Here is a 27,173-nt window from a genome sequence, read left to right as displayed (position 1 = left end):
CCATGTGAACATCCTAGATGGTCCGACAGGGAAGAGAGTTCAGCAATCAACCAGTTCCTCCAAAGGAGGGAAAACCAAAGCCCAGAGTGCTTGAGTGACTTGCTCGGGGTCACACCGCAGGTCAACCCAGACTTCCAGGTCCCATGCCTGAGCACTTTTCTTTGGACCACATTCCAAGGAAGCGGTCCCTCTGCTAAATATTTCCTATAGGAGACGTGAAGCCTATTTGCATTCCAAATCCATTTAGAAGCTGAAGGACTAGCATCCCAGGGACTTCAGGTATTAGAGGCATTTGTAAGGACCCGATTTCAACATCACCCTCACTTCTTTGAAAGGCTAGGTCTTCTCAGACACATCCCCCCATCCGCCCCATACACAATTACACTGAAAGAGAAAATCATGGCACATTTAAAAAGGAAATTAGGAAGACAGGGCTGAAGACCTTCCCACGTCCACGGCACTGATGGACCTGCCACAGAGCAGTAAGAATCTCGGGCCATCAGCTGTGCTAAGAATCCACGACCAAGGGTCCAACTGGGCCATGCTGGGAGAGGGCCCACAGGGGACACCCAGGCCAGCAACTGACGTGGAGAAGAAAGAGGGAATGGGTAAACAATCTCAGAAGTCTTGCTGCCCAAGTTCAGACGAAGAGTAGAGTTTATAAACTATCCTTCCCCAGGCCACGTCCATCCCTGAACAAGCTTTGCTCGGCTTGCATGGTTATTTGGTTTTATTTGAATTAGTTGCCAGTATTTGCAAGGCGGAAGCTTTTACATAAAATACATGGATTTGTAGCTTCCCTTGAAAAATCCAAACACCTAGCAATGCTGACCCCACGTTCTCACGTGACAACAACCGATCGGTGCTAAAGAAAACTGTTCTTCTAACTGGGAATGCCACCCACAGTGCCCACTACTTGGCCCCTGATTTAGAGCCAAGGGCCTTGAACAGAAGCCAAGCTCCATTCCGCCTGTCTCTGTCAGCTCTCAGACAGTCACCTCCCATGGACACTCAGGCTGGATTCTAGAAATCCTTGGTGCAGCTTGGGCAGCAACCCAGTGCTTACTTGTCCTTTAGAAGCCACAGAAACGTGATGACTTGTGTCCCAGGAAATCTCCCACACGCTCAGCACTTAACTCCGTGTCAGTCATGGGTTCCCGGGCTGGTCTCCCAGAAGACAGCAGGAAGGCATACCTTGGTGGGAGTGGACAGTGGAGACAGCTACCAATCCAGCCACCACTCCCTCTTTAGCTGTTTGAAATAGGGGAATCATGAGAAGGTGCCCCCAAGGGAGGCAGGGCTGGTTGAGGAACCTGTGGACATTGGCAAGACGGTTCTTTTGAAACTGCATCCATTTGAACACACTGCAGCTTTGCCTTCATATGGAAAATAAAACTGCATGCTGGGATGGCTCGGGCTTTCTTGGGCGGTGGGGGGCGGGCAGGCAGCAACAGTGTCCCGCACCTCGCACCTCGTCGATCTTCATTGCTGGGCTGGTTGGCTAGAGACCACAAGAGCTCCGGGTGAAGAATGGGGCAAGGAGCCAGAGTGTGCTCCCAGAGAAGAGCCCCCAGAGGGGTGCGCGGGAGAGGGCTTCGGGTCACAGAGGGAGCTGCAGACAGGCAGCAAAGCGCACAGGCCGCGAAGTACACAGACACGGAGCAGGACTGACTGTTTTACCCCGCCTGGCCTCTCTTCTTTCAGATCCTCAGTCCTGGCACTGGCAGAGTCCCACAGGGCAGGGCAAAGAGGCCCTCCTCTTACCATCGGGGGACCTGGGTTCGACTCCCAGCTCTACCTCAAAATCATCACTCCTCTGCACTCCCTTTCTGGGCCTCAGTTCCTTTACCTGCCACAGAACAGCGTTAAGCCTCGAGGGCTGCGGGAGACCACAGGTGCGAAAACACCTCAGAGGCGCAGCCACCACTGTGGACACCCAGGAGGCCCCGAGGCCAGCCAAGGCCCCAGCCCCGGGCAACCAGCAGGCAGAGCTGCACAGAGCAGCTCCAAGCACAAAACATCAGCTGGCCCACGGTTTCCCTAGACACTCATCGGAGCGCCCCTTACAGCCTCCACCCCCTCCGCCAAGCTATGTGCTCTATTTATTTCGTATGTTCCTTTCAGGTAACTTACTTTTTGACTTAAATGGACTTCTTTCATGAGGCAATACTAGTTCTTTACTACGAAAGGGAGGGATAGTCCATAAAGTTCACACTGACTGGCTTGGTGTTCTAGTTAGATTTTTCTAAAATCCATTAAAATAAACTCGTTGTAAAATAATTCCCATCCTTGTATTACAGAAGGGCTGGAGCCCTGCAAATGAGTTATGCTTGTCCTGTAAGGCATTTTTTTTCCACTGAAATTAGTTGCCACCATTTAAAAATACGGAAATTTTATATACACAAACATGCATACATACATGCACACACAAATCCTAGTTTCCAGATTCCCTTTAAGAGTGGAAAGATTCTGACAGACCCTGGGCCGGCATTCCTGGCAGCATTCAGCTGGCGCCGAGAAGCACCTGCCCCTTCAATACTGCGGCGCTGTTTGCCACAGACCCCACCTTTCCCTATCACCTCACACCCAGCGTGCTTCACCTGTTACTGCCTGGACACAAGAGGCATTAGAGTTTGGGACCCCCACGGGCAACCTAAATTTATCTTTCAAACCAATTACATGTACACCCTACACTGGGAGCTCCGTGGGCCCCCAGAGCCTGCCCGTGGGTTTGGGAGATGTTCCTCCGCAGAGCAGGGGTCTGCGGCTTCATTGCTACAGGCCTCACTTCACGTTCGGGCTTTCCGAGACCTCAGGAAAAAATCACATTGCTTTGCGTGATGGAAATCCTGCGATGAGCCGGAAGCAGGGGACTCACAAAGCACACTGGAGTCCCCCATAATCCAGAAAAAGAACAGGAGTACCCCCCTCCAAACCCACCACAACAGTTGCTTCCTCCTCAGCTAATGCTGGCTGAGCAGACTTCTAACACGCAGCAGAATCCCACCGTAGGCAAGGAGGCCCTCCAGGACACAGACTAAGAGACCATGTGCCCATTTCCCCTCTCTCTTCTCGGCACCTCGCATGATGTCAGGGCCAAGGTAAAGATTTGTTGAGAGAAAGAAAACAGGCTGGGCGTCTGCGTGGCTCAGTCGTTAAGCGTCTGCCTCCGGCTCAGGTCATGATCCCAGGGTCCTGGGCTCCCTGCTCAGCGGGAAGCCTGCTTCCCCCTCTCCCACTCCCCCTGCTTGTGTTCCCTCTCTCGCTCGCTCTCTCTCTCTCTGTCAAATAAATAATCTTAAAAAAGAAAAAAGAAAAAACAGGCTAATGGTAATGTAATAGCACATTCGAAACATCCATGCAGACCTCACACGGTGATTTTGTGCATTTGAGTCACGACAGAGGGACAGCCAACAGGCCCAGAAGGGATCTCTGAGACATTCTCGTCTCACCGCCTCTTTCTGCCGGGGGTGAGGGGTCTCCTGCACCCACATAGGCTCTACACTGACAAGGGTCGCCTGTGACCTTGGAGAAATGGGAACCGGTCAAGCTTTCGGTCTGCTGGCTTCTCTTTTCTTTGTGGAGTTTAAGACAACAATCATTTCGGCTTATCTCACAACTTCATCCTTGACCTCTGTGGGTTTAGAGGCAGTTGAGACTGTACCATCTACAATAGAAAACTTTCTTTCAGGAGTTTTTAAAGCCCCGAGAGCTCCCTTAGAGATATCCTGGATCAGACTGCAGACAAGAAGGTGCCCGTGCGGCTCCCAGGAAGATCCCATGCCTGGTACTCATGGTATTTCTCTGGTTCTTTCTCTCCATGGGCGAGATTGAGGGCAACTGGGTAGAGGGCAGCCCCCTAACAGCACAGCATCTTAGTGTCCTGGATGTCACTCTTGGAGATCACAGACCCACATCAGAACCTCCAAGTTTGGGGCTCTCAGAGACAGGAAGAGCTTTGTCAGGGTCACTCTTGGAGGTAGTGGCAGAGCTGGGACAAGGAGCTAAATCTTCCAACTTCAAGTCCAGGCTCTATTTTCCACATTCAGTGACTCAACTTCTGCCCAAACCGAAGGCTGGGATTTTCCTCCTGGGAAGCTCTGATAGAGGCCAGTGCTAAGACTTTGAGCACAGGCTTACATGGAAGTGACATTTGTAGGCCCCAATCAGGACAATTCACTGCTAAGTGCTCCACAACAGAGGCGGGTGGGAAAGGGAGCGATAAAAATCACTCTGGGCTCAGAAGTATCTCAAGCAGCCTGGGTGCTGACATGTCTTCCCTCCCTGGGCCAAGAACTCCTGCCCACTTTGGAAAGACGAGAAAGGCAATAGAGAGATCTATCGAGCCCCATTAGTCCCCCTCCTGTCCAATAACCCTAAGGGACTTTGATGAATGGAAAGACGAGATCCTTAGGAAAGGCACCCACAGAGCCTCCAGGATGGCCCACTCCACCCAGATCCCTAGCCCCCCACACACACCAGCCCCTCACCTGTTGATGGAACTGACGCTGGGCACTGTGTCATTGTCACACACCCGTTCCGCCAGCAGCCGGTCCCTGATCTCCCAGGCAAACATGGTGGGATTTTGGCGTTTATACTCAGCAATTTTTTCCACCACTTTGGGCGTGGCGACCTTTGGTTTGGATCCTCCAATTACCCCAGGCTTGATGCTCCCCGTCTCATAATACCTAGGACCCAAGGAGAAAGCAGCTTAGCCATGAGGAACCAGCAAAATGGATATCTGCAATAAAATAGCTACTCTGTCCAGAAACCCTCTAGATCTATGCCGTCCAATTCACCACCACTAGCCATATGGGGCTTTTGAACATCTGAAATATGGCTCATTTGAATTGAGGTGTGTTATAAGCATAAAATACACACCAGATTGTCAAAACTTAGTAGAAGAAAAAGAACATAAAATATCTCATTAATATTTTTTATATTAGTTATATGCTGACGTGATCACATTTTTCATATACTGGGCTAAATAAAATATATAAAATTAGTTGTACCTGTTTATTTTGCCCTTTTTTAATATGCTACCAGAAAATTTTAAATTTCAAACGTGGCTCACGTTCTATTTCTGTTGGACATTGCTGGTCCGGATGCTATGTATTAATTAATTAACTCTATCACATTTATCTACCATTTTACAGTTCACAGAAAACTTTCAAGTCAGCTTTCCCATTTGATCTCCACAACAGTTCTAAAGCACATAAATATTTTGAACGAATGAATGGGGGGGGGAAATGAATAGGTCCCCATTGGTCGGTATAAAACAGAGGTCCATAGAGATTAAACGCCTTGTCCAGGATCACGCAAGACCCACTGGCCAAACCAGGACGGAGGCCCGCCCTCCTGAGCTAAAATCTCCCCAGAAAGTTGGCTTGTGTCTTTAATTTACCAGCACTCACATCCTCTAGCAGATTCTATCTGCGTTCTGCGAAACTGTCCCCTAAAATGCAATTTTTTTTTTGCCATAAGACGAAAATGATAACCCTGGTGTAAAATTAAAAGAAGTCTTGGATTCCAGAATTAACTGGAAATACGTGTTATGTATAAGTCAAAACCCAAGCAATCAACAAAAACCAACCACAAGTCACTGCAGCTCTTCCAGGGACCTCCCCTGAGGTAAATCGCTGTCTCTAAGGACATTTCCATGCTATCAGCTCTTCCTCGTTATAACACAAATAGGATGTCAGGGTTTTACAGTAAAACCGAGACCAGGGAGAAGAGTGCCGTGAAAGATCATTTCAGGGGAAAGAAATTACTTGATTCCTTTTCTGAATCTGAGCCTCTACTGGACGTCTCTACACATTTACAGAGGGGTTCTTGACTTCTCTTGTTAGGAGATTATCTGGCAGTCGAGAATTTGTTTAGCCAAGAAGACATTTTAGAAATGACTGGTAATTTTTTTTTTTTAAGTAAACTCTGCACCCCACGTGGGGCCAGGACTCACGACCCCGAGATCAAGAGTCACACACTCCACCAACTGAGCCAGTCAGGTGCCCCCATGACTGGTAATTTCTCAACCTACCAAGAGTTTATAACAGGTAAGGGAAAGAGGTGATTCTCCTGTGGGATGGATGAAAAATGTTACCCAAGAACAATGACTAAAGAGATGCTCAAATTCTCAGCCTGGGTAAATCTAGTTAGGGCCAAGTTAGTGGATACTCTAGAAACAGATGAAATAATTTGGGAACAGTGATGCAGAAATGGAAGTTCTGTGTTTCATTGAGAAGAGTGACTCATGTACAAACATGGACTGTAAGGCAAAACTCAACCTATCCTCCCTCTTATGAAATTACCAAAAAATTGTAATTAGTCACAAACAGGCTTTAAGAGCTATCCAAGATGCTATTTTGCCAGAAGTTTAGAAAGGCACCCCAATCAAGGCACACGGCAATCTCTGCAGCTCTTCCGATTTTACGGTACAAAGTCATTTCTTACTGTCCACAGAGTAACTCCCTATTTAGGCACAGTGCTCTAAAGTTTACAGAGCTCTTCCTCAAATTATCCGGATCCTCATATCAGTCCTAAGAGGCCAGCGGGGTTTTATGGAAGGGCAAACTGATGATTAGAAGAATAAGTGATTTGCCCAACTTGCTTCTGGAAGTTAGAGGCAGTCCCAGCTCTCAGATCTGACTCTGAACCCAGTCTTCTTCCCACTAGAGCGAACTTCTGCTTTGACTGTGAAAATGAAAACAATAATGATGGTGATGATCCCTTGCAACTGTAGAAAGCTTTCCTGTTTACCAGGCAGTTCTCACTAGTCAAGGAGTGCCTGTTACAGGCAGAGGTTACAGACACACACACAGCCCTGGGCTGAGCGCTCAAAACCTTCTAGTGGAATGAGACTGCAACGTTCCGCAGCAGCGGAGAGAGCAGCAGGAGGGAGCTGCCCCTCCCCCAGCACCTGTCCCGCTGGTCTGGCCGGGGGTGGCAGCACCCAGGGCTCTCCACCCATCTCACCTGAGCAGCGCCAACCACAGCAGGCCTCGGTATTGACACGAGACCTCTCTGTCTGCCTTTTGCCTAACCCATCAGCCAGGCCCTTAGAAGGCAACCCTGACACCCCAGACAAAACCCCAATTGGCAACTACGTAAAGTGAGGAATCGGACTGAAGAACTGCTTTCATTGCAGCGAAAGAGCCGCGCAGCCTCTGGGCTTACACACAACAGACAGACGGCAGCCGCCAACACGTGGCACACTAGGTTGGGAGCAGAGAGGTGGACGTGGTAGTCCATGCCTCTGACACTAACAAGCTGTGTGACCTTGGCCAAATCACTTAGCCTCTCTGGGCCTCTGTTACCCCATTTGTATAATAAGGGGAGGATGTCTGCCCAGCTTGCCTCACAGGACGCAGGCAGAAATGCAGAATGGGTAAGAAAAAGCTTTGCAAAACATAAAGAGCACGTGTTTCGGATTAAAATCCTCTGAGTGTTTATTACTGTGTAACATACCACCCAGTTCCAAATGGTCTGAACCTCCCAGCCGGGCTCCAGTGAAAGAAGACAAGAGCCAGGCTTTCTGGGTGGATTTAAATGGGCCTCACATGCCACCAGGCTGTGCCTCTCGAGCCCCTCCTCAGCCTCGAGCTCTGTGGACTGAATGCCCACACTCCTGGCAAACCGCCACCTTCCCAAGATGACAGAGGTCTCTGCCTGCCCCAGGGACTCTGCCTGCCTTGTCATGCAGCCTCTGAAAACCACGGCCACCACACACAACACACTCTCTATAATCTGTCACTCCGAGTGCGCCCATCAAATTCTTCGATGACCGAAAAAAAAAAAAGTCAGTGGATGGAACAGCCCCAGTTCAGAAATTCCCAGTCACACTGTTTTAGGGCTGAACTTGTTTCTTAAAAGGCAGTTCTAATTAGAGTGACATTTTGTCCACTGTGGTTCTTAGTTATGAAAATAATGAGCTATGAAATTCCAATTTATTGTTGACAACTTAAACGGCCAGGCACCGGAGCGGCGCGTAACTTCCGAGTGCCACTCTACCTAGTGACAAATCTATTCTGGGCCTCGGGAGGCTGCCGGCTGGGCCTGGGAGGGTCCTTGTTCCCTTCAGTCTCCAGGGGAGATCTGGACGGCTCCCGGGCACCAGAACATGAGGACCGGGCATCTGGACGTCCCCTCTGAGAAGGGCTCGGCGTCTTGCCCTGAGAAGATTTCAAATAGCAAAGCAAGATGTCGGCTCAGCAACGATGTCTCAGCAAAAACAAAGGAAGGGCCTTCTTTCTCTCTCTCGCCCTCAGTGCAATGAAGAGGCTTCCCAAGAAGATAGCTAAGATCCACTTGGCTCTCAAAGTCTGACACTGAGAGAGTCTAAAATATTTTCCTCACTCCCTCTCCTTCTGTCTTATCTTCATTGCTCTATTCTATTCTAATCTCTGTTTTAAAATCAATCATTCTCTTTTCTCTTCATTTCCCTTTCTTCTATTTTTCTTCTTTTTTCTCACTCTCATCCTCCTGCCGAAAACCACCGTCTAACGAGAACACCATGCTGATGTCCAGCCTTCCTCCTTGAACTCTGGCTGGGGCCCATTTGCCGCTGAGTGCTAAACAGGAGTGGAGCCCAGAGCCTCCCTGGCTGCAAGGTGAGCTGGGTGGGCAGGGGATAAGGAATAAAGACAAGGATCAAGGTCCCCAAGGGGGATGCCAGACCCCTGCCTTCGAAACTTCTTCCCTTGGCCTCCAGCAAGGCTCCCCAAGGTTAGAAAATGCTTTTCCCTCCATCTAAGAGAAGTTCTTAAATTCCAGCAGATGAGAGGGAGAGAGCACACAGAAAATCACAATATATCACTGACATGCTTTAAAATATGTATTTTCTATTCAGGCAACTGTTCTCAAATCATAATGCAAGCTACAGGACCAAGGTTGTTTTCTGACCCAGGGAGAAAAATCCTGAGAGAGCACTGAACAGCTAGACCTGAGAATACTCCAGCTTCCAAGGCTTCACATGCCCAGAAAAAAACCTGTGGCTTTGGCTTTGGGGTATGATGGGATGCCGATGGTCTAAGAGTCCATGAGGCCTCCTCCCAGTCCGAGAGGACTGACTGGCTGGACGGACCTGGGTCAGTCACTTGGCCTCTGTAGATTTGTTTCCTCCTCTTAAAACATGCGTTGCTGGATCATACTGAGGCTCTCCAGAGAAAATAAGCAGGAGTGCTCAAAGGCTGGGCTATTTCTCCCTCTGGGAGAACTGGCATCGTTAATATTTTGCTGGGAGTAAATCGACGGGTCAAGTGGCAACTTTCAAATGTCAGATTTGAGAGTTAGTGTGTGTTTGGTTTTTTTTTTTTTCCCTCTCTAATATACGGTTAGGATGCCTGTCACTATGAAGAAAACAAAACATATAAGGAGGAAAATACTACAACCCAACATAAGAAGGTTGATGGTACCCCAAAACTGAAAATGACAGCTGACTTTTAAAAATGGAACGTGCTTTACATTCAAATAAAACATTGAACTTGATTATGTGATTTTATAACTTGTGGATTTTCCACCCAGCCCTGCTCAGGCCCCAGACTCACCCAAGATGTGTAAGGGAAATTCCCAAGAACCTCTTATTCGTGGGTCCTCTGGAATAATTCACCAGGCTTTCAGAAAACATGTCATTCCTCCTGATTGAGTCACCCCATTCCACATGTCACTCAAAACAGGGGTTTCCCAGGGCTACTTTGAATTGAATGGCCTTGAAAGGGCTTTGCAAACTCTAAAGTACTATGCATGTTAGCGAAGTGCTACCGTGATTTTCAATATGACGCAGGCACATTGGACAGCTGCTGGGTCATGTTTTAGGTCGTTATTTGAAAAATCAAGGGAAGCCTGCAGCTCCTGCCTTTACCTGCCAAGAATTTTGCTGACACAACCATGGCTGACTCGAAGCTGCCTTGAGATGTCGCAGGGCCTGACACCTTGGTGGGCAAGTTCCACTATCCTTTGGCGGACTACATCCGGGAGTGGCCGTCCATTCACAAAAACCCCCCCAAGCTGATTCACTCCTCCATGTCCTGAAACAGATCAGAAACAAAAGGGGAGGGAAAGGGTGGTTAGAACCAGTCACACAGTACCAGAACCGCTGTTATAAGCACCCAGAGGCCCTCTGATCAGAAATGGCCGCAGGCTGGATATCTTGAGCCCGGGGTCTGACCGTGCAGGCTTCACAAGCAACTCAGATTGCTTTTTAAAATTAACCTTTGCCTTTGTCCATCTTCAGCCAGTCAATCGGGCTATTGATAACAAGCATCCCCATGCTATGTTTCCTTTAGTTTCTAGCATCTGCCTTGTAATTTTTTGTTAACAATGGAATGTGTAATAGACCCCAATCTACACGAGAGACCTAACTTACTACCTGCATGATGCTGAGGTCTAAGGAAGATCCTCAGGAGAAAATATGTTTTAAAATACATCAAATGTAAAGAGGTTTTTAAAAACAAAACTCTTTTCCTTTTAACAAATATCTGTAAAAGTGAAAACGACTACTCCAATAAACCTAGATCTCAAGGGGGAAAAAAATGGGGTTTTGTTTGTTTTTTTTTAAATCAGCAATCTGATTCAGGGGCTGAGGACTTAAAAAAATTGTTTAAATAGTGTCTGCAGAGTACTGAAACAAAATCCAACTGCTGCCTTGATTAAAAAAAACAACTCTTTCTTTAAAAAGATGGGGCTCATCCCTCAATAAAGGGGAAAAATAAACAAAAAAGGTGAGGCTGACATGCAGACTTGACCACTGTACCCTCTCGGAGCACACAAAAGAAATGGGTCAGAGGATCACATTCCACTCTACCACATCAGGATTTGTTATACAGGAGTTTCCCTGGAATTTCTGGAGTGTTTTTGCAATTGACAAGCAGCTTTAAGTTGGTTTCGGGGGAAAATAAAGAAGCTGGAGAAGGCTTCCGAGTCTCAGGTTTTACAAGTGCTCTGAGGTGGATTTTAAGAAAAAGTAGTCTGGGAAAGTGTCTTCTCCACCCAATAAGCTCCCTTCTCTTACATCAAAGTCCATCTGGAGGGAAACAGGGATCTAAGTAAATGAAGAGCCAGACCGTAAACACAGTGATCCAGTGCAGCAGCAGCATTGACCTTGCAGCTGTAAATCAGCCACTAACTGACACCGCTGAGGACGGTCAAAAGCCAAAACCCAAGTCCAAGTATTTATTTACCAATGCTACTGGCCGCTCAGAGGCCAACGATGGGGAAATCTCCATCCAAAATAGGACTTGCCTGGGATTAGACTGTACCAGGGAAGCTAGGGCATCTCAGACATCTCTCTTTCTCTCTCTCTCTCTCTCTCTCTCACACACACACACACTCCAATTCTAAAACATAAAATAGCCACCTCATCTCCAGTAACCCCCCAGCACTTAATTATTATCTATGTTCATAAACAACATCCGAAATAAAAGGGGGAAAACACCCATAACATAATCTATTTCCTTAAAACTGCCAAAGCAATTCACCAAAGTTTTCCATGAGGGTCCTAATTGAATATTTCCCAAAATTTCTGAGGTTGATTTCAAGGAAAAACACAATTTAATAGCTAATGACAGTACTTAATTCTAATTCTTAGCTGAATTTCTCTCTGATTTTCAAAATGAGCTTTAATTGGTTTTGATTGTTCTAAAACACCCCAGACATAAGAAAAAGGAAAACCATCCCAAACAGGATTTCGCAGTTAGAAACAAAACTGCATAGTTCACCTAAAACAGAAAGATGACAGCCACCCCTGGTCAAGGGCCTTAGAAAGGCTTTGTTCTGGGGTTGGGAGCACCTGATAAAAAAAAGGGGTGTACAGATCGTTAAAGAATAGGCTGAACTGAAGAAAGTAAATTCAAAATTGGTACGAGCTCGTCTAAGAGGACAAAAAGGAAGCTAAAAGCATCCAGCACAGTTTTGAGATAACCTATTAGTCCAGGCCTTGTGACCCATTTCCAATTGCTTGTTCCCTATACCCCTGGCAATTTAAACTTTCTGCCCAAAATGCAGAGGCAACCTTCAAAGGACTTAAATTTCAACACCAGTCCTGCAGGACATTTGTGAGCTTTTGGGACCGTTTGCATCATGGAAAAACCCCAAGGGTTGGACACTCTAGGTGACAGCCCCCAAACCCTCTACTTTTGACCACAAAGACAAGGCTACCTATGTTCTTCTTGAGTCTGATCCATATAACCACAGCTGACACCAGACTCAGGATGACCTGGGACCCCCTATCTCCCTCAACTTCCTGGAAAGGCTCCCAAACTCACTTGGCTGGGCCTTCTCTGCCTCAGTCACAGTCCTATCCAATAGAGCATTTCAAGGCTGGTAGGGAGGTAATTTACCTGGTCTGAGAAGGCAATGTCTCCCTCTTAACCTGAGATTGGAAAGAAGTAAAACCTGAAGCCTGAGAGAGGGAGGCAGGATGGGGAAAGAGGAAAAGCGAGGGGAAGGATGCGAAGCATGGAAACTAAATGAAACAGACAGCAAGGACAGAGAGCGTGGAAGGGAAGCCTCAGGTTAGAAAGGCAGAGGAGGAGAGAAAGGAATGGATTGGCTAATACAGGCAAAGAAAAGAAAGGTGAGTGTGGTGTACGGTGGGAGGCAAGAAGACCAAAAGAGAAAATGGAGGAAGCCCAGTAAAGGGGCATCTGGAAGACAGAGGACTTCTGTGGAGAGGAAACTTTGCTTTCTGGGACCCCAGCTCCAGCCCTGCATCTCGTCAGAGAACCCAAGTCCCAGCCTCTACTTCCTATGGACTCCAGCTGGATGAGGGTTCATCCCCTGAGGGGTCCGTGTTCTCAGCCACACTTCCCAGGACCAAGTAGAATATTCAGAGGGCCTGACACAGAGACAGATACAAACATATCAAGGCACAGACCAGGAAACAGACACACAGATACAAGGGGAAACACAGGCCCGCCCCCACAGGGCAGGGCAAGCAGGGTTTGGAGGAGGGTTGGGGGAAAAGGGTTGAAGATTTGTGGTTCCGGTCTCTGAGGGCTGGCCTGTACAGAAGCTCCTTAGGCCCCGATAAGTACATACTACTCACAAGCAGCCCTATCCAAACCCCAAAGGGTTGTAGGAAGAGAGTCTCTGCTGACTCAGCGGTACGACCCACCTCCAAAACCCCACAGGGTTATTGAAATTCCTCCTAGTGGCACCGGAGAGGATAAATGAAGGCACACACAGGGAAAGAGCAGGGATGAAATTTCCTTAATGGGCTCAAACCAGCAGACAGGCGCTGACACAGATGGACAGTCGGGTCATGGAGACAGATATAGTTAAGCCAGAGAAAACACCTTGCACATGTGTGTACTCACTCAAACAGTCCACTGCCCTCTCTCTGGAATCTTGAGTCCCGCCCCCTTCCCTTCTGTGAATCCTGGAAGACCTAAGAACAGCTCCAGCTTTGCCCATGTGAACTTCCTGTCAGTCTTTTTGTCTCTCTGACTTCAATATCATACTCTGTACAATGGGTTTAGCTGAGGGTTTAGATGACCCTCAGGTAGGAGGCTGGCCATAAAAGTCCTTTATAACTGGAAACCATATCTGAGGAAAGGAAACATCTAGGCGGGGGTGGTGGGAGGCCATTGTGCTGATGAAAATGATGAATCTAGACTAAGGAGTAAGGGCAGGAAAACACAGAAGCCAATTTCCCAGCAGTGCCTTCCCCTCCCCCAATATCACCTCCCCACAGAAGCTGTCCTGCTCCAAAGGGGGTGGGGGCCCCGGGAAGTAGAGGGAAGAAACTGACCAGGGCCAGGCAGGAAGATGAGGAAGTGGGACTTGGTCTGAGCCCTTACTACACCAGCAACCTCTCAGGATCTACTTGTGCACCCCCCTCAATCACCAACAAATTGGGGCCCAGGGTGGGCCTACATTGTACAAGCAAATAGCTTTAGGCGTCAGAACTAAGGGCGCTTCCAGAGAAGCCAGCTCTGAAAGCTAGGCTAGCTGGGGCCCAGCCCCCACCATGCTGCCAGGAAGACTGAAAACAGGAGGAGGGAGCACTTCTCGAAGAGGGGGCAGATGAAGGCCGGGACAAGGAGAGAGAGAGACACAGGCATTTTTCGGTTTTCTAACCGTACCTGGAAGGAACCACCTTCTCCACCCTTATGCACTGCCCGGAGACCACTGGTTCTGATGCTATCTCCCCAAGGGTCCGGCGACCCCTAGGGTTCCTGGCTCTGCGCAGGAGGCAGTGAGGGTCTGTGGATTCTGGCTGGCGAGGAGAGACGTGTAGGGGTCAGCCCTCCCCATTTTGTCCCCCATTCGCTCCTTGCTCCTTGGCTGAGCTAAAGGCTTGCCCACCTCTCAGAGTATTGACCCCAACTCGTTTGTTTTCTTGATCACTCTGCGAGAACAGATCCTCCCTGAGCATGGCTCAAGTCTGCACAGGAGACGGCTGCCGGGGGCGCTGGGGTCACCACGGACTGGAAACCGTTTTGGCACAGGCCCCAAATGGCGAGGAATCGTTTGGAGTAGGACCGGTGCAAGCGGCTTCTCTGCGCAAATCTCCCCACTGCTTCGGTGGATTACCTTGCATTCAGAAAATTGACACAAAGAGAAACTGACCTGCCCGCAACCAGCCCCAGCGGCTTAGATCAGCATTTTCCTGCTTATCAGGCCACTCGGCCCTCGGGGGCAGAAACTGACATATTCGCCTGGGAAGCTTCCCTTCTCTCCAGCCGGGTCTATGCTGCCTTTGTTAAATAGGGGACTCACGGCTGGGTAAGCAGGATCCTGGGCTGTCTGAGGGGAACCTGGCTTGGGGTAAGCTCCCAGTCTGGAAGCAACTCCCTGACCTACCGCCCGTGGGGACTCGAGCTGGACACCCCGCTGGATGCCGCCAAAGCCTGGCGCCTTGCTCCGGCCCAGCTCTGCAGCGTGCAGAAGGGAAACACGATTCGTTCCACTTGGAATTTCCTTGAAATCTCCAAATCTAATCCGGCATTAACTCACCGTGAGAGGAGCGCTCATCTCACAGGAGGCTGTGCTAAAGGGTGAACTGGCAGATCCCTGAGGGACAGGGAGCCCGGTCCGCCTCGCTGGTGCCCAGAATGACCCTTCCCGTCTCCTACACACGCCACGGCTTTCAGAAAGGGAGGGGGACGCCTGTTATGACTGACTGACTTCTTGATTTTTTTTAAAGGGGAGAAGACATCATGTGGCAAGTGTCCTGAAGAGAAGGACTTGATAGTGTCTTTAACGGTCTCTCCATATGAACTGGCAGCTTCTAAGCTCAGCTGACCGACTGCCACTTCGTTGATTTTTCAAATCCCACTACTCAACTCCAGGACGCCTTTAGAGCCCTGAACTTGGTGTCCTTGCTTACCTCTCAGCCTCTTCCTCCACACATATATGCACACAGGCACTGGTTGGGGCCCCAATTTCCCTCCAAGCATCAATCCTCATCAGCCCCACAGCTGAAAAAGGCGCCACCGGGGATGGGGTGTGGGACGCTGTCTTAGACTTAAGACTGACCTCTCCCTACAACTTCCTGCCCTCCAACTAGCTAGTCCTGGAGCCCTCTTCAGGTCCGAGCCAGGATGCTTCCAACATGTTGAGATGTTGCTGCGGGAACACCCGCAGAGGCTGCAGCTCGAAGGCTATACTACCCGTTGCTGGAGGCGGGATTCCCGGTGCCAGGTCCTCTGGCCGGAGGAACCAGGCGCGTCCTTCCACATGCCCTACCTGGGAGCACTGCACTTTGCCAACTTGACTGCGCTGCTACTGAAGCCCTGAGTCCTCCCGGCCCTGGTAGCTGCCTCGCGCTCCGGCACACCCAACCCCGTCCCGGCGGGAGAGTGAGAGAAGCGAGCTTGCCGCCTACTTACTATGCATGGATGCAAACGGGTCGTGCTTACAGTGTATTTCCATCGGGGCGCTCCAGACTGCAGGCCGGCCCACGCCGCCGCCTCCCGGCGCCAAGGGGCTGCCCAGCGCGGCTAGGGAGCCGCGCCACCAGGCAGGGTACGGTGCGATCTGGGCTCAGAAAACGCTGCTGGAGCTTCGGGGCCTTTCTCAGAGCTGCTCCGCTGGAGATCGCCGAGAGCTGCGCTTAGAGGCGGGAAACGGCGCTAGTACAGTCTGGCTGGGAGTGGGGCGCCGAACTCCTGGTGGCTTCCCTCCTGGGCTGTCTCAGGCAGCGGCTGCGGACCCGGGCCGGAGTAGTTGCGGGCAAGGAACCCGCAGCTTTGGGGGCATAGCGTACGGGCCCGTCTCCGGGACGGCAAGGAGCCCCCGGACTCGGGTAGGAGCAGCTTTGAGGAGGCCTGCGGGACACACGGCCCTTGGCTTCACTCAGGGGCAGCGAGGCCCGCGGGCTGCCAGGCTGGTTCCGCGGCCTCGCTGCCTCTGGAGTCTCTCCTCGACCCCTCGGTCTCCACCGGATCCTTTCTCTGCTTCTCTGAGTCTCTGGGGCTTGGAGTTGCAGCCCCAGCCTCTCTCCACTCGGCTCTCCGACGTCTCGGACGAAGTTGCAAAGAACTTCCTCTCTGGCGGCGCTGAGGCCCCGGCGGGTTCGGAGACGCTTCCGTCACTGACGTTGGGGCCGTGACTCCAGAGTCCCCAGGAGCTTGCAGCTCTCACACCCCCGGACCCTCTGCCTTCAAAGTTCCCCCGGCCCCCGATGCCCCCCCATCGCCGGCACCAGAAATGGGGACAACAGCGACAGTCTCCTCCGCGCCTGAGTATCGCCTCACGCCCACCAACTCTTCGAGCCCCCCTGTCCTCTCTCAGGGGTCTGGTTCCACTGTTTTTCAGTTGCCTCTTCCGGGACGGCCGCCGCGCCTGCCCCCGGGGTGTAGCGAGGGACGGAGATAGTGAAAGGTCCCCTCCACCAATGCCGCTGGGACTGCCGGTGCTCAGATGGAGCCGCTGTCGGCTTTGACTGCCAGCGCTGCAGCCGCCGCCGCCGGCGCTAGCCCTCCGCCTGCTCGGCGCGCACAGTGCGCCACCGCGCCGCCCCGGAGCCGCTTTCAGGACCCGCTGCGTGTGGACAGCGCCGCCCGGGGCTCAGCCTCCCTCCAGGCGGGGGCGGGGCGGGAGCTAACCTGCCAATCACGCTTTATCGAACCAATCAGAGCTGTGGCAGCCGGCCCTGGCCCGAGACACCGCCCCATTGGTTGAGCAACCGGCGGGCTCCGCCTGATTAGCGGATACCTGGGCAATAGGAGAGAATGGGGGGCGGGGCCCAGGCCGCGGCGCCACGTTCATTGACAAACGCGCGGGGCGAAGGCCTAGTGGAGCGCGGGTGGGGGGAGGGGTAAGGGGATCCACACAGGGCCTGGAGAGTCCCGCCGCAGATCCCGCGGGAGCCTGACCTCCCTGCCGCAGCGTTGGGACCCTGGGGCACCCTGAGGGACTGGGAGCAGCCAAAGTGGGGATGGGGAGGGGAAGGGTGAGGGGGGAGGAATAGTCTCCTGAAAACATGCACACGGATGTTGGAGGAATAATACGAGCGCAGTAGAGATCCGGTTTTCAACCTAAGCACCACCAGATTCGGGATAGACTCGCAGTGTGTGCACATTTACCCCGTTCTGAGCTCAGTTTCCTCATATGTAAAATGGATAGAGTTGGCTTACCTAGTCTTTAATGGAGGCTCCTTCCAGAGGAAATATTTCATAATTTTATCAAGCGCCTACTCAGCCGTTGCTGTCCCCTTCTCGTCCACACCCTCCCCCAATTTTAACCCCAGGGAACCCCAATTCTGAGCTAACAGAAAGGCAGAGACTTTGAGGGGAAAGAAATCTCACACTCCTTTAAAGTTGGTGCTCCTAGGGAAGGAAACTAATTGAGGCTTTGGACCAGGTTGTCCAAGCACTGAGCCCCCAGTCTCTCTTTCCAGCCTCAGACCAGGAGCTGCCAGATGCTTTGGGGGCTAGTGATGCGCAACTGAAGGCTTCTGTTTTCAGGGGTAATTCTGCATCTGGCGCAAGGCTTCTTGGGAACTAAATGAAGACAGTCATGTTAGTCCAGTGCTAATGAGGGTCCCTGAAGCCGGCAGGTAGGCAGGCGAGTTCTATCTGCAAGGGCTGCACCAAGCCAGGCATGCTACCAGGCTGCTGTAGAGAAAACCCCATCTTCCCTCTTCCAGGGAATTTCTGGTTGCTTTTAAGACAAAATGGGTAGATTTCTAGCAGACTCTCCTGGTCCAGAAGGGCAGAGTTTTGACCAGTGAGTCTGTTTCTCGGGGGTATGGGGCCCTGGGACCACGATCAAAGGAATGGACTTTGAAAAGGAAGCTGTGACAGCCATTCTACACCCATGAGGCACTGGCAAAGACACTGAGGACTACTGCCCCAGGGGCTCATGGGAGTGGTCCCAAGACCCACCATTTCTAATTCACAAGTAATGATCCCCTAGTATTAAACTTAAGTCCACAAAAAAGGGGGGAGGGACTGAGATGGTTGCTCCAGACCTGAGCTTATAATGAAGACAGAGCACAGGTTGACTCTGAGAGGGCTCCTTATTCATTCCCTGCCTCAGTCTCCCTTCTCTCTACCTCTGCCCCATTTCTCACACCCCTGCATTGGGGTCAGACCTCGGTCTCATCTTCTGTTACTGTCCCAAACCCAGCTGCCCCTGACCGGTAGATAAGTTTCCGGTGCTGACACCGTCCCCACCCCCTCCAGGGCACAGCTGCGTTAAACGGCCCCAGGCGGGCCTCTCGGGGCCCAGAAGGCTGCAGTGTGCACTGGGGTGGAGTGGCTGCGTTCTCTCTCCTTTGTCTGGAACCCCGAAGGTCCGGATCCTCGGCCCCCTCCCCATCGTCCCTCCCCCAACCCCTCAACTGCACCTCCGCCTCGGAGCAGGAAGAACGTAAAAGCGGAGAGGAACCCGGATGAGTTAGGGTTCCCAGGTTCTCTCCACCCCATGGCGCACGGTAGATAAAAAGTGACGAGAATTGGATGTGGAGGCTCAGCGTTCCTGGAGAGGAGGGAATGTGGGGACTCCCTGAGGGACGCAGCCAGTGACACCTCCACCTCCAGCCCCACTCCTTGACTTCAGGCCTAGAAACCCAAATTCTAAAGTCTTAGAGCTAAAGGGGCCCTGAGGCAATGCTTTCCCCATTTTACAGACGCCTAACCTGAGGCCGAGGAGTGCCTTGTCCAAGGTCACATAGAAAGACCAAGGTAGAGGAAAGGCTGTGTGGGCTGGGAACCTCTTTCTCAAAAGTGCCTCTACAGAGCCCCTCTTGGGAGGCAGGGAGTTTGGGGGTGGAGTGAGGGGGTGTCTGCTGCCAAAGTAAAAGGTTCCAGTTAGGTATGATATGCCGGCACAAACCAGTTTTCCTTCCGATACCTGTGCGGCTTGGGCAGAGTCCTCAGAGAACTGCAGGAGTGGGATGGAACCCTAGATATTAACCGAGCAGAAATAGCATGGATTCCCATTTCACACAGAGAGTGTGCGGGCTTCAGGACGGTGTTGAGCTGCCTAATTTGTGAGGCGACAGGTGCCCAGGACAGAGGGAATTTCCCTCTGGGTAGGGGTTCTTCACCGCCTCCAGCCTTCAAGCCGGCTGTCTTCCGGGAACTTCTAACGCCAAGAGGCACCACCAGACCTGTCATCTTGGCCACCTAGCCCAGCCTTACAGGCCACCAAACGGCGGTGCCGAGAAGTAACGCGACGAGCGCGAGATTACACAACGATTTCATGACGAAGCCGGGCTTCCGCGCCACAGTCCTGCCTCCGAGGGCTCACGAGCCCACGAGCCCGAGTGAAACTAGCAGGGAGACAAGCAATGAGAGATATACTAGACTAGTAGGGAGATGGTCTCAACGCCCTATCGCTGAATCCGGTCCGGACTCGCTGCGTGCAACCGTCACGGGGTTACCTTCCCCCGAACGCACAACTTTGGGCAGGGCCTTGTGCTAAGCGCTGGAGGCAGATACTGGGAAAGGAAACCATCCGGGAGAAACTCAATTTATAGAAGTTGAATTGCCTTTGAAAGCTTTTCTGTTGAAAGAAAGCCCATTGAGAATTAATTGAGAAGCCAAAATACCTCCAGAGGAATGTCCACCTTGATCTTCAGTCAGCAACCGGCCCTCGCTCAGAACATACTCCCTCCCTGCCTCCCCTTTCTCTCCCTGAAGTCCGCCGGCCCCTCCAGCAGGCTTCTGGAAGTTGGGGAGGCTATAGGGCTCTAGGGGCCTGAAATCGACTCCTCCAGCCTATATTCCTGCTCTTGCTTCAGGCAAAGCAAGGCCTACAAGGCTCAGATTAGCTGCTCAATTTGGGAGAGTCAGAGATGCTGCTCCCATCACAGTCCTAACTTGGTAGGTCCTCTCTTCATTACCCTCATTATATATATATATACATTTTTTTTAAAGGTTTGGTTTTGTTTTGTAATCTCTACACCCAACATGGGTCTCCAGCTCACAAGAGTCCCATGCTCTTCCAATTCAGCCAGCCAGGTGCCCCCTCTCTGACCCTTATTTTTAAAGTATCAAAGAGAAAGAGAGCAACTGACCCAGGTTACACAGATAGCTGGGCGGAGTGGATTCTTGTGGGATTCCTGCACCTGGATCAGGATCTTTCTGTAGGCATCGTTGAAGTAGGTGGAAAAATAGGAGAATTTAACCAAATTTTTCAAGAACCATGTCAACTGCCTTTGTCAGAGTTTGTTATCGCTAGCAGTGCACCTGCAGGCCAGGGGCTCTGGCACTATCTTTCTTTCTCCCAAAGACTTCCGGCTACGGGCCCCTTCTCCTAGGGCTCAGCTTCCCTATATGTCTAATGGGAAGAACTTTCCCAAGGTGCTGAAAGATGAAGATCCATGGTTAGGAAGGATTGTTCTTCCAACACGCTCATTCCAGAGCTGGGGAGCTGGATGCCAATGCCCAGACAGTGTTCAACCTCTCCTGGCCTTCCTGGCCTGGGACTCCTTAAGCCAGCTTGGCCAATAGTCCTTTTTCTCCAAAGGGGGTCTTGGGAAATGGGGCTTTACCTCCTCTCCCAGGAAGAATGAGGGGTCTAAGGGCAAAGAAGTCACCTTTTGGTCCTACTCCCTCCATACACCTTGCTGTATGGTATCAGACAAATCCCTGCCCCTCTCTGGACATCAGTTTTTCCTTTTTGGTACCACAATGAAGAGGTTAGACAGGAGGATCCTTAAGTGACTCTGTGCTTAAGGCTCACCTTACTTGATCTTGGGCTTAGAGCTAAAAAGGTATATATACTCCTTCCCCATTGTACAGATGGGGAAACTAAGGTCAAGAGAGGGAATGGAAAACAGTTCTGAAGGAAGGAAAAGGAGGTCAAGTGGCCCAAAAAAGGCCTCCAAGTTGGGAGAGATGGAGAAGCCCACACAAAACCCCTAAAAGAGGACATGGTTGCCCCCTCCCCCGCTTCCTGGCCAGTTTCTCAGCTCTCCCCCCTCCCTCCCCCACTGGAGCCCAGGCAGGTGCAGACAGGGGGAAGTGCAGTGTCACCTGGAAGGGAGCTCCGCCCTTACCCCAGTCCAAAGGAGAAGAGGGGGCGTGGCTCTCCAGATTTTTAAACTGGGGCCAGACTAGGACCCCCAGCCCCACCCAGGTCCGCCTTACTGAGGAATGAAATGCTTTATTGATTAAACGATTATTCAGGCGATTGAACTAATCAAAGAGCCCATCGACCGCCCTGAATTACATTCTTGGTAGACAGCTCTGGAAGGGCGAGGCACTCGCGCCAGCCACGAAGACACTCCCCAGACACTCACGTGCCTCTGACCCATTCCCAACGTACACAGAACACCTAGGGCTACTCTGGGAGTCCCACCTCCCAAGGGACCTGAGGGGGGAGGGGAGTGGGGATGGAGCAGAGGGAGTTTCCAGATTCCCTTTCTTACACCTCACCCTGGGGAATCCTCTTTAATTCCCCACCTCTTAGATTTCTCTACTCACTTGTTACACTTCTGGAAATCTATCTATGCCCAGAGAGTTGTCCTGGGTTTGGAGTATAAATCCACCCCCCCTCTCTGCTTTTTGACCTGTATTTAGGGCTCGGGTGGAGGTAAGGCCTCAAAGATCCACAGGGATAAGGGAAATGGAATAATTCTTGCCAGCAGGGCCAGAAGTGTGTTTGGGTGGGGTTAGTACACTTGGTCTAATCAGTAAAAGAGTCTCCTACACCCAGCTTTAATCTCAGGACAAACTGAGGCCTCCTGCTGCCTGCCACCTCCTCTTTGCTAGAAACACACTCTGCTACCCACTGCCTGGGCCTGTGGGTGGCACGCAGGTCCCTGTGCCAGGAAGGCCGTGTGCACACAGGCACCAGCGTTGGATGCCCAGGCTAGGCACACATGTGCACCCACTTGTGCTCTCCTCCACTGGAGCAGCACCCACAAGGTAAAACCTGAGCGCACAGTACACACACACCGTTGTCAGAGGCTCATCTAGGTGAAAGTGAAGGCAGGTTGGAGGTCCCTAGAAATGTCACAACTAGCCTATGGGTTTCCTGCCCTCCCCTGCCGAGGTTGTGCCTGCCACAGTAGACGATTTTATACAAATGGTAGACCCCGCAGTGTCCACAGAGTGAAGCAGTGCACACCACACACCGAGGGGCTGCACACCCTGAAATGACACCTCCGCTCCTGGTTCTCCCGACAGAATGTGACCTGAGCCTGACTAGTCACAGGCTTAGCACAACAGACCCCCACGGCCCTAGACCCATCCCTGTGCCTAGAGACAGGCACTTTTGTATGTTGGCATGGACACAGTGAACAGCTGTTGACATCCAGAAATGGAGAGGACAGTGTAACCACCTCATTCTCACTTCCAAAAGCACTTGGGATATGACAGGGGAACACAGGTCCTTAAAAGAGTAGATGTACACTCAGACACTTACCCGAAGTACATATACTCCACTGACAGACACACATTTTGGATACGCAGAGTACAGTACCCAGAAACACCAACTCATAAACACGCACTAACACACTGATGAGTATAAGGATACGCATACACACGGGCACATCAATTCTTGGACACACGCATTTTGAAAATACATACACAGGAACGTACAAACTCAGTGTCACTCATGCACACTCTGAGCCCCTATGTAAACACACAGACCCAAACGAACTTTCAGACCCCCAGATAGTCACCCACATAAAGATTCAGAAACAGAGGAAAACACAAACTCACAGACACTTGGGCTGATACAGAAGTGTGTGAACAAATCGGTGAAAAGACATACAAACGCGCCGCAGACAGACACGCAGTCAATCCCTGAGAAAATGCGGCTCCCTCCCTCCCCCAGGGCCGACGTGCGTTGAGGACCAGAGCTGCCCGGGTCCTGAAATTAGCACGCCTGGAGCCCGAATCGCGGTCCTACCTGTCCTGCCGGTCCGAGGAGTCGGGTAATTTTTCTCTAAATCCATTTTGATTTTTCAGAACTTGAAGTGGACAGGGGAGAAAAAGTTTCCACTTTTTTTGTGCTTCTCTTTCTTTCTTTCTTTCTTTTTCTTTTTTCTCGTGTTTTTTCCTTTTCTTTTTCTTTTCTTTCTTTCTTCTCTCTCTCTCTCTCTCTCCCCCCCCCCCTTTTTTTTTTTTTTGGTGCCAGGGGCCGCTCACAGGTCGGAATAATTCAAGCCTTCCGCTCCCCCGCCGAGCTGGGGTAGCTGATCACTGAGCTGAAACTAAACGTTTTAGGTGGAAAAAAAGCGTCCGAAGGCACCGTGAAATGATTAAGGAACTAAAGAGCTTCTCGCCATGTGAGATCATGTCCTGTTCTCGCCAACATCACAAGATGTCCCCAGACACGCCGCGCCCCCAGCGTGCCGCCCCGCACTGCCGGCCGGAGCAGGGAAAGGGTGTCCGCGCTGTGCGGCCGGGCCTGCTCAGCTGGCCAGACGGGGCGGGCCGGGCCGGGCCGGGCCGGGCCGAGCAGTGCAGGAGGCCGGGAAAGCAGCAGTGCCGCTGCCGCGCCGCCCTGGACTTTTATAGGGGGTTGGGGGGAGGGAAGGAAGGCTTTAAACGGAGCCGGGCGCTAGCCCGCGCGCCCACGGGAAGGTGCGGACCGAAGGCAAGCCGGGAAGCCCTGGCCTCGTGGCCGCACGTTCTACAAATCCCTGCGTCTCGGTGTCGCGGCCCCGTGCGGGGTGCGCGAGGCGGGTGACCGGGCTAGGTGTAAGCCCCGCCGCGTAGGCGGGTGCAGGCCGGGTTTTTGTTTTTTAAAAAATTAACCACCCTGCCAAGCAGGTGTTTTTGAAGGGGATGCAAAGGCAAGTAGTGTCGCCAGGCATAGAGGCGGGCGTTCCAGCTTCCTCAGGTTCACCCCTAGGGCGGCGCCCGCCCCCAGAGTTCTCAGCCACCCACCCCCACCCAAATTTGCAGCTCTAATACCATTGCCGGGTCCCTCACTTCAGGGTAGGGCCAGAACCCTAAAGTGCCCAGGTCCCCCACTCAGCCTCCTGGTCCCAGAGCTTCCTTCCACATCATGTCCGTTTCTGGCCCGGAGCATATGTGAAATGCTGGAGATAAAATCCGAGCCTCTGCTTTGGACGCTCGGGCTGAGCAGAACCATCTCAGGAGGTCCTGGAGATTGGCGGGAGTCCTGGACACCTTACCCCGGCCCATAAATGGAATCCCTTTTCCCTCAAGCCCGGAGGCGTTGCTGCGTGTCCGAGCCCCAGGACTTGATTCCAGAGGGGAAATCAGCCTGAGAGAGAACGGGCAGTGGTGTGGCATGTCCAGCCTGCTCTCTTCGGCTCAGGCTTAAAACTTCACTCCCTTACCCCCCTCCCCAGTCCCGAGTCCAGCTGCAAGTCTTGGCCGCTGGGTGTCTGTGGGGCCCCGCTGTGGGGTGGTCGCAGGGGCAAGGTTCTCCAGGGCGGGGGGAGCGCTCTGCAGGAGGACTCTTGGCGCTCGGGACAATGGCAGTTTCGGAAAGTGAATCGTCCTCAGCGAGAGTGTTGTTTGTTTTTTGGAGGGGGTGGTCACGAGGCTGGGCCGCAACCTAGGGGGAAGAGCCCAGAGCTCGAGAAAAGGGGGTGGGGGGAGGCTGGCGGGAACCGGACATCTCTTATCCACTGAGCCGATTTCGCCACAATCGGAAACATGGCTGTGGATTCCCCGGCGGCCCCCACCCCCACCAAGTAATCTGCGCAGTCCCCCTGCGCCGCCTCTTTCTTGCAGCCTTGGAGTCCGGGTCCCTGCCCCGGCGATTTGAGTTTTGGCCCTCTCCGAGCGCTGGACTCTTGCTTCCGCTATCCAGCCCCAGCCCCTGCTTCCCGCCCTCTTGCTTAGCCCGCGCGGGGTGGCAGAGCCGAGGAGGAGCGGCCTGTCCGCGCCTAGAGATCAAAAGCCCTCCCGGAATTGACATTTCACCCCAGGCTGGGGGCGGGAGTAGTTGGGGTTGTTTTCTATTTAGAGGGTTTGTTTTGTTTTTGTTTGTTTCCCGTGAATTTTCTTTTCATTATCTATGAAAGAGTCTTTTGTTTCGGGTGTTTTGCGTGTAGTTTTTTCGTGGATTTCATTTTAGAGGGTTTGGCTCTATGAGTCTTGGTCTTTTGGTGGCTTTTGTTTTCTGTCTTGTGGGTTTCAATTTTTATGTGTTTTGTACTTTGTCCTTGGAGGTTGTCTTTTTGTGTGTCGTTTGGAAGGCTGTTGCTTCTGCGCGGTGCTTTGATGTGTTTTGATTTTGTATTAGTGGGTGTCGTCTGTGTGTTTTGTGTTAGGTGAATTTTGTGTTTGTGTTTTGTTTTCTTCGATTTTTATTTTGTTTTTACGAGCCGAGGGTTTGGATGCGGGTTTTGGTTTATGTTTTCTTGTGTTGGCTTTAGTTTTTGTGTTTATGAGATGCTTTGGTGAGTTTTGCATGTGTGTTTTGGATTTGTGGGGCTTTGGGATTAGGGAGGAGACACCGGCCACTACTCCGTTCCTGTCTGCACCCAGGAAGTGCACAGAGGATTAGGCCAAGCATCAGAAAAGATGGGTTCACGGTGCTCCGAAATACCTGACCCCAGCGCCGCCGCATCGTACTCTGCGCGCTCCAGACCAACGCGAAACCAATGTGCGTTCCCGAGGGGGCGCCCGCCCCTACTCATAACCCTGCGGGTCGCGCGGAGCCAGTGCCAGGCTCAGAATTCAGAGAGACACCCCCCCCCGCGGGGTACCCAGACCCAGCCGCCGTTCCCTCGCGCACTCTGTCCGCTGTGGGTCGGTTTCCCCTTGCGCCTGGCCAGCTTGCTTCGGACCTCCCCGACTCCAGCAGTGTTGGACCGAGGGGCTGATCCCCGCCGCGGAACAGGTGGAGAACCTCTTCGGACCACACGGAATTGATGCTTCGGCCCTAGAGATAATTGGCAGAGGGCTAGGGACGCGTGGAGTCTAGGCGCAGATCTGCGTCGGGACCCCCGAAAAGTCCCCTACCTCACTTGCCCGCAGCTCTAGAATCCTAGAAACCCAACTCCGCTCAGCTTTCGGTTTGGAGAGCCTGTCCTGGTTTGCAACCACAGACACATAAATCCACACTCGAACGTACGCATACACAGCTAGAGAGCGAGAGATAGCGAGCCGGCTCCTCGGTATCTGCGGCCTGCATGGCGGTACCGGCGCTGGCACCACCTCAAGGGGAAGCCAAACTGTAGTGGCCGGAAATGTTGCAAGGACCGAATAAGGCATTCTTTCTGTCCACGTTGTCTGAATTTCTCCAATCTCGATACACCTGGATTTGTTTAATGCTACACCAGGGAGAAAGGGAGAGGCAGATTTAGAGAGACAGAGAGACATGCTGGTTAAACCGGCAGGGAACTGCGGGGAGAATCTATGGAGACAGAAATATGTCGAGGGAGAGACAAGACTGGGGAAGGGCTGATTGGAGGCCCAGGAAAGGGGCTGGTGTGGCGGCTTCTCCGGGTCCCGCGCGCTCTGGTATTCTGTAAGAGGGAGAAAGCAGAAACCGAGAACAGAGAGTGACAGGAAAAGAAAAGAGTCGCAGAAGGGGTTGGCCTAGGCACGCTGTGAGCTTCCCTCCAGCTAAGACGCCGCAGTCTAGGGAGGGGGAGGCCGACATCGGGAGGAGAGGAGCCTGGCTCGGGCTCTTCCACTCGACCAGGAAACGCCCGAGGACTGCAGGGCGTGTGGAGCCGGGACTGGGGCTCGGTTCCTACCCCCACCCCCCCAGATCCCCAGCCCGGAATCCAGCAAAGGTTGGACCAGCGGGGTCCGCCGCTGGGCCTCGCTCCGCGCGAGCCCTGG

The 27,173-nt window shown here is 52.1% G+C and overlaps 1 protein-coding gene across 2 annotated transcripts in view; it reads right to left on the bottom strand.

The window, feature by feature from the left end:
* The window catches only part of PAX5 (paired box 5), a 184,292-nt gene extending 160,681 nt beyond the window's left edge, over positions 1-23,611 (bottom strand). The window contains exons 1-3 of one of the 2 annotated variants that reach the window (XM_087869558.1): positions 23,308-23,611; positions 9,857-10,022; positions 4,491-4,688 (exon numbers count right to left, since the gene is read on the bottom strand). In XM_087869558.1, coding sequence (XP_087725684.1) covers positions 4,491-4,688; positions 9,857-10,022; positions 23,308-23,353 — 410 coding nt within the window. In that variant the 5' untranslated portion in view covers positions 23,354-23,611. Of the gene's footprint in view, positions 1-4,490; positions 4,689-9,856; positions 10,023-15,827; positions 16,505-23,307 lie in introns of those variants that run through there. The other variant, XM_087869559.1, reaches the window with a different exon arrangement.
* Between the last annotated feature and the right edge of the window lie 3,562 nt (positions 23,612-27,173).

Source organism: Ursus americanus, chromosome 18, assembly GCF_024610735.1.
Source record: "Ursus americanus isolate L20-20 chromosome 18, mUrsAme1.1.p, whole genome shotgun sequence".
Classification (NCBI taxonomy): Eukaryota; Metazoa; Chordata; class Mammalia; order Carnivora; family Ursidae; genus Ursus; species Ursus americanus.
This window is presented reverse-complemented; position numbering and strand designations above follow the sequence as displayed.